The sequence below is a fragment of the Amborella trichopoda genome, chromosome 4 (genome assembly GCF_054954075.1).
Source record: "Amborella trichopoda isolate Santa Cruz 75 chromosome 4, AtrichopodaSantaCruz75HAP2 v2.0, whole genome shotgun sequence".
In the NCBI taxonomy this organism is placed as follows: domain Eukaryota; kingdom Viridiplantae; phylum Streptophyta; class Magnoliopsida; order Amborellales; family Amborellaceae; genus Amborella; species Amborella trichopoda.
This window is the reverse complement of record NC_142339.1, coordinates 23,209,100-23,216,847: the sequence shown is the minus strand read 5'-3', so window position 1 is coordinate 23,216,847 and position 7,748 is coordinate 23,209,100. Positions and strand designations below refer to the sequence as shown.

Below are 7,748 nucleotides of genomic sequence, written 5' to 3'. Positions count from 1 at the left end.
AAAAGATCCCCCCACAAACATGTTATATCTGTGACGGTTGTCTATCTACGCCATCGAAAAAATCGAACGATGTCGAGCTTATGGGCGAAAATACTGTTCATTTTTTCCCATAGGCATTTTGTAGTCTCTTCCATATATACGTGTGTGTGGTTTGTATAAGGTTGCAACTTTAAACAATCAAATTAAGGTGCACCCCTAAACTTTGTTATGAGATGCAACTTTGGTATCAAAATTTTCTTAGGATAATGCGAGAATCTATTTAGCTTTAAATATAACATTTTAAACTCCAAAAATAGTTCATATCAAATAGATATACAAACAAGTAAAAATCTTGAAAATGGATGGTCCATATAATATGTAGCAAGATGTACTATTTTTAGAACTTAAAATCTCTCTTTTTAAAAAATAAAATAAATAAATAGCAAGATGTATTATTTTTAGAACTTAAAATCTATAGATATCAATGTCGAGAAGATCAATTAGATGTTTTCCCAACATCAAAACAACCTTTTTCAAAGGATTTTAGGTCCACCTTTATTCTACATTTTAAAGTGTCAACCTTGTATGAACTTTTTCTTATATATATTGATCTCATGCTACGTGTTACAATAATGAAACCACACTTCTAGAAAACCATGTGTTTTGCCATTTGTTGATCCCAAATTTTGCTCACACTCTCTTCATCCCAATTATTATAAAATAATAAAATAAATTTTGATTCACCCTTTAGATATGATCAAAATGAGTCATCTCTAACAATGAATCTAGACCATTACGAATACAAAGTCAGTTTTTTATTTTTTGATATTGTTAATCTAATGATAATAATTCTATCTAAAATTTTTTGAAATGAAAAAATCCTTGTACGACCTAAACATCTCATTAAGAAAGATGGCATCTATTAATTGGGCTAAAAAACACTTTCTAGCATGTTTTTTCAATTTTATTTTATTTTGTAAAGGTTTATGGTAACAAAAAGAGTGTACATCTATAATTGAAGTTAAATGAGTGACCCTAATAATGGTTTTTTAATATTCTTTCATTACATTATTATAGAACTGTTGCATGAAATCACTCCTCACGTATTTGATAATGGGATTGTATACAATGAGACCATTTACCATTGGTACAGAGATGTCACAATTATTTACAACCATCCGATATGAAATCTGATAGCTTGGGTATGTCATAAAGTTCGAGAAATTATCTTTTGAACTTGGTCAATGAAATAAATACAGCCACCCAATTTCACATCCAATGGTCAAGATTAATTGTAACCACCTTACACTAAAGTTAAATGGTCTCCCTATATACTTTCCCTTTTATAATATCTATTATATATATATATATATATATATATATATATATATATATATATATATATATATATATATATATATATATATATATATATATATATATATATATATATATATATATATATATATATATATATATATATATATATATATGAAAAATACTACAAAATGCCTATAGGCGGAAATGAACAGTGATTTCGCCTACCTACATCACCGTTTAAAGTTCATCGCACGGTCACGATTTGTCCTGTAGTGTTTCATTTTTTATTTTTTTTTACAAATGGGAATGAACTAAAATTTAGAGTGTGTATTCATCAAAATAGAAAAATCTACAAAAAATATCAAAAAACTATTTTACATGAAATGCATTGAACGAAATACCCCGCAATATTTCAAGGGTATTTTGGTCAATTTATTTCATGAATTATTTTTTTTATTTTTATTAGGTACGTCTCACTAAGATGTATACATGCCCTAAATTTCAGATCATTCTGATTTGTAGAAAAAAATAAAATACTACTAGACAATCGAGACCATGCGATGAACTTTAAACGGTGATGAGGATAGGCAAAATCACTGTTCATTTTCACTTATAGGTATTGAGAAGACTTTGCCATATGAAAGATATAAAACTCCTATAGGCGAAAATGAATAGTGATTTAACCTACCCTCATCACCATCTAAACTTCACCGCACGGTCACAGTTGTCCAGTAGTGTTTCAATTTTTATTTTTTATTTACTAATTGAAACGATCTGAAATTTGGAGCATGTGTACATCTTAGTGATGCACATCTAATAAAAATATGAAAAAAAATAATTCAAAAAATATAAATTAACCAAAATACCCCCGTAAATTTTTTAAGGTATTTTGCTCAATTTATATTTTACGAATTATTTTTTTTATATTTTTATTAGGTGCGTCTCACTAATATATACACACATCCCAAATTTCAAGTAATTTAGATTTGTAGAAAGAAATAAAAATTGAAACACTACCAAACAACTGTAACCGTGCGATGAACTTTAGAGGGTAGACAAAATCACTGTTCATTTTTGCCTATATATATATATGAGGTAATCTAAACGTCACAACCCTTCAAATTACAAAAGTTCAAAATAAAAAGAGTTGTAAAGGGTGAATTTTATAGTCTATTTTTTAAAATAATTTACTTTTGTGGGGCAATTTTGTAAATATTACTACAAAACAAAATATACTTTTGTCAATCTTTATAAGAAGTAAAATTGAAATTTTAACTAAAGGAGAAGAGTACTCAACAAATAAAGTTTTAAAACACTAACTTCCAAAATACCATTGTATTTTTTGTGAAAATTTGAAATTTGTTTTTGCTTAATGGTAAAGTTATCTATTTAAATAAATTTTTAATAAAAAATAATCATTATTTTGATAAATACACCCATCACAACCTCTTTTAACTTGAACATTTATTTATATATATATATATATATATATATATATATATATATATATATATATATATATATATATATATATATATATATATATATATATGCACATTAGTGCGCATATAATCAGATTGTGTTAGCCAGTATATAAAATATGAAGATGTATATAATAAGGCCCACCATTGTACCTAACAACTAAAAATGCCTTCTTTGCTCTTTAGTCATTCTTTTCTTTCCTACTTACCTTCTTATTCCCTTCGCTGATCTTATTTTCCCTAACCTTTTGTTTTCTTCTTGTAGCTTCTTCACTCTCCTTCTCATTCACAATGAAAGGTTCACTTAAAGTGTAAAATAAAAAATAAAAAAGCCCACTTTAAATTTAAACATTAAAAATTGCCCTTTTATTATTTTTTTGAGATATCACATTTGTTTCAGCTATAAAAGCACTCGTATTTTTTCCCCTTCCTCCCCGATGTGGGATCCATGTATTTCTTCCTCTTCCTCCCCTATGTAGACCCATCCTTTTCCATAAAAGCACTTGTATTGCTTCCTCTTCTTCCCCGATGTGGGACCCATCCGTTTCCACCATCACGCGTTCAGTTAAATGAATAAAATTGGGCCTGATCCACGACATTCACTCAAAACCACTCATTCACGTAATGAAATTGAGCCTAACAAACCCATCGTGTTCACTCAACCCATTCGTATCAAAGCATGGCAAAATAAAATTGCGCCCACCATGAAGCTTAAAGTGGTGAGGGGGGAAATTCAAAGCATGTATTTAGAAAAATAAATAAAAAGCAAATTTAACAACCTTCTCACAAGAAAATATCAAGCTTCTTTTTTTGTTTTTTTTGACAAGGTCACTCAAGACGTTGGGCCATGAAAACCTAGCCTCTACCATCTTGATCGAAGCCAAGCAAAAGAAAATTCAAAAAATATTAACAAAACAATATAACAAAGGAGGGAGTTCCACAAAAAAAAAAAAAAAAACCCTTAAATCCTTAGATTTATCCAACTTCACAAATAAATAATCCAATAAATTAATTTTCAAAAAGGGAAAAACTAAGAAATAAGTAGGCACGATCCCTTTCTTTTTACAAGCGCACTTTGATAATGAAGATTATAAAAATATTAAAAAAGAATAAAGTTAGGTATATCTATGTTATTGCAGAGTTACATTTTAAATTATATTTTGACTATGAAATAGATGTGTGATCAACAATCACGCAAGGCATGAAATAGGTCCTCAATGTCTACATTTTTTAATAAAATAATAAAAATAGACATTATAATACCCCCAATTTCTTTAAAAACATAAAAAAATAGAATTTTAAAAAATTTTAGTCTTTTTTTTTGGCCAAAACAAGCCAATCCGGATCGTCAATCCACCAATCAAACCCAATTTTAAGGTCGCAGATCCAGATCACCGATCCATTTTCTTAAACCGTGATCTAAACTATACAAGGGAAAGTGCCCAATTCTGGGAGGGACTCGGTCTAATGACCATCCGAAGCTCATTCAATCTAAATCGACAACCAACCAAAAAACCATTATTAATACCTGGTCTCCCTATGAATGGATCCCTAATTGACTTGATAAGAATTACCAAGAAGAATAAATTTGGTAATTCAAGTCAATTTATAATAAAAACAATTATATCTTATTACTTCCCAAAAATTGAATCTTCAAACCATTTTAAAAAGGGCACGGTTTACACAATATTGGAACTTTAAACAATCAAAAGGAGCACCTCCAAAACTTTGTCATAAGATGCAATTGGCATTGAAATTGCATTGAAAATGCATTGAAAATTTTTAAGATGGCAGAAGAATCTATTTTCATTTTTAATTATAAAATTTTAAACTCCAAAAATAGTTCAAAACAAGCAGGCCTATGAACACATGAAAATCTTGAAAATGTAGGATGTAGTTCATGCCTTGTAAAATTTACTATTTTTTGGGATCTAGAATCTTTCTTTCCTCCATATCCAGACAGCTGACGATCAAGTAGAGATGTTTTTTGAACATCAAAACAGCTTTTTATGAGGGATCCTTGAGGTGCACCTTAATTCTATATTTTAAGGTGTCAACCTTATACAAAACTTTCTTCTTATTAAAAATGATGCCCTTCTGAAACTCTTAAGGTATTTGCAAAAAAATCTTTGAAAAACTTTTGTAAAGGGAGTTTTACTGACTTTGGTAAACATTAGAAGAAATAGGCAAAGCTCAACTCATAACAAACCACAAAAAGAAGAGAGATGAACTACAATGCAAAACTGTGGTATCATTCATAAGCCACTTGTGCTTGGATGTCAAGTGCATATTTCCCCATTCTAGCGCATGATGACTGCTTTCAAGAATCCGCAACAGATAACAGCAAGAGAGTGAGAGGCACAATTACAGCAAGTAGCAGATGTTATGCAATCAATATGCATACATGACCAACCGAACCAACCAACATCAGGCAAACCAGATATAGAAGAATGACAACCACAAACACAGAAGAATCAGAACCACCACAGCAGAGTGAGTGACTTGCCACAGCCTACATTCTTCTAAAGCTCACATAACCAACCAACCATAAAGAGTAAGAACCCAGAGAGAGAGAGCCATAGAGGGGAGGATGACAGAGAAATCGAGCATGAAAGTTAGCTAGATCACATAGAAGAAGTCGGAAGTAGTGAGAGAGGGGGGGAGTCAAGGGGAAGCCGGCCAGCCGAAATCGTGGTCGGGGTTATGAGCAGCAAGGTACACCCTCATCTCGACACCATCCCACCCTTCATCCCACTCATCCACCCCATCCCACTCCTCATCCAACTCCCCATCCTCTGAATAAATTGAGGAAGAGTCATAATCATCAGAACAATCATCCTCCAAGTAACTATCATAGCAATTTGGTATCAAAGGCCCCAAAACCCTGAGGCCAGGTCTTCTATCAGTGACTGCACCACCGATCCTCAAATTATGACAACCCCTCACATCCAAATGCTCGAGCTCTTGGCACCCTGCATAAATGGCCCTGAGCCCAGTCTCTGTAAGTTGACCATAGAACATTTCCAAGTGCTTGAGGCGAGGCATTGTAGTGGCTATGGCCATGGCCTCCTCATCATTTCCCGTGTGAGCCTCCCACCCTATTGGGTTCATGTTTCGGCTTAGGCCCACTAGAGACTTGCAGTTCCTGCCTATGGCCTCCAAAGCCTTGCAGCCCATCTTTGAACAGTAGCTTATGTCAAGGGTCGTCAGGCTCGAGAGCTTTGAGGCCATCTCCTCCACAACAGCATCACTCACTTCGCTCACAGGAAGCTTCAGTGTCCTCAGAGACCCACCCCCACTGCCCAAACAACAAATAGAAATCAAATCGGTCCCAAATACTATCCATTGGAACCAGAAAAAAGAAATAAGAAGCCAGAGCAACAAGATCAAGATCAATTACCGTGAGGACCAAATGAGGAAGACAGAGGCCCCAAAAAGCACAACCACTTGTAGAAGGAAAGAGAGAGGAAAACTAACAAAAAGGGAAAAGAAACCAGAGAAAAAGGGAGCCACCCCAGCAATAATATCAATTAGAAAATATGAGAGAGAGACAGAGTGGATGGGGGCAGCTCCCAAAATACACTCAAAACAGATTGGAGATAAAGAAAGACGAAAAGAGAGCACCCTAAAAAACAAATTATCATCTAGAGACAAGAAGCATAGACAAATAGGAAACCAGAACCCTGAAAACACCATCAACTAGGAAAAATATCGCAGAGAGTTAAACAGAGGCCCCAAAACACTATCAATTAGGAAAAGAAACCACAGGGCCCAAAACACTATAAAAAAATTCCATCTTAAAAAAATAAAAATAAAACTCCAATAGCACTATCAGTAAGAGAGGAAAGAACCACAGGGCCCAAACACAATATCAATCAAAAGAAAGAACCACCATATGAAAAATAGAACCCTAAACACAAGAATTTCATGAAAAAAATTACCGAACAAAAAACATTACCTCAAAACACAATGAATTAACCAAAAGCCCAAAGCATACAATCAATCAGATCAACTATAAAAAGCACAGGTAAAGCCGCTCAGTTCACTCACTGTTGCACAATGAAAGCGAAGATTGCATCATCTTGGAGACGAGAAACAGAGAGGTTACAGAGTGCAGCTCCGCCGCGAGAGACAAGCATCTTGACCATGCGCTCCACCTGTTCGGGGTGGGAGCGGTGGCACCACTCTTCTATGTCCACCTCCTGCCAGCACATCGGCCCTGCCACCGCCCTTCGCCACAACTTGCACACCCTGGGCACCACCGACAGCTTCTCCTCCAACCCCACCTTTCCCAATATCACCGCCAATGCATCAGGCACCAGGTCATCCCAGCACCTCATCGCCTCATCATCACTCCCCTCTCCCACCATCTCTCTCACCCGATCTGGTTAAAAGGCAATGCGCATCCCTAACGCTCGCATGTTAAGCAAAACGAGCAAAGTATCAGACAGAAGAGAGGGAGGGGACTGTAGAGAGAAAGAGTTACTGAAACCCTAGAATCTTTTTCTTCTTTTTCACAAAACCTCTGGTACTTGACAGAAGCATTAAGACAAATCAATCAGGTGTGTTTACGAAAATTAAATGCGCAGGAAGAGGGAGATTTCTATGTGGGCTCAAACAATATAGAGAGAGAAAACAAGGGGAGAGGAAAAAAATACAGCGTGAGCAAGAGAGGGGAATGGATAACATGTGGCTAGATCGCTTTAGAAATTTGAGATCTTTGAGGTAGCCAAATGCCCTGAAATGGTGGATGAAGCCGCAAACGGAGTGTCATGGCAACCAATGCGGGCTTCTAACCGACACGTGTGCTTACTAACTGTACGGTTGACCGTATGAAAGTTTCAAAGTAGAGAGAGAGGGGCCGTTGATCCTGTCGCCATTATCGGACTCGATCCAACGCTTCTGCTCTCTTATTGCCCACGTGCGTCATCACAAGGTGGACGTCATGAGTCTATTCGTTTGCACGTG

General features: G+C 34.9%; 1 protein-coding gene across 1 annotated transcript; it reads right to left on the bottom strand.

Annotated features, from left to right (window-relative positions):
* Window positions 1-5,006: 5,006 nt before the first annotated feature.
* Window positions 5,007-7,452, bottom strand: LOC18425287 (F-box protein FBW2). The gene is made up of 2 exons (XM_006829851.4): window positions 6,831-7,452; window positions 5,007-6,078 (listed from the first exon to the last, which is right to left on the bottom strand). Exons 1-2 carry the CDS (start codon window positions 7,148-7,150, stop codon window positions 5,445-5,447), a joined length of 954 nt encoding a protein of 317 aa, XP_006829914.1. The 5' UTR covers window positions 7,151-7,452; the 3' UTR covers window positions 5,007-5,444.
* Between the last annotated feature and the right edge of the window lie 296 nt (window positions 7,453-7,748).

What these genes read in the sequence shown, in the direction of transcription:
- LOC18425287 (XM_006829851.4), bottom strand. Translation starts at nt 7,150, where the DNA reads ATGGTGGGAGAGGGGAGTGATGATGAGGCGATGAGGTGCTGGGATGAC. An exon ending in TTCGCTTTCATTGTGCAACA is followed by an intron (nt 6,079 to 6,830) that starts GTGAGTGAACTG and finishes TTGTTTGGGCAG; the next exon opens with TGGGGGTGGGTCTCTGAGGA.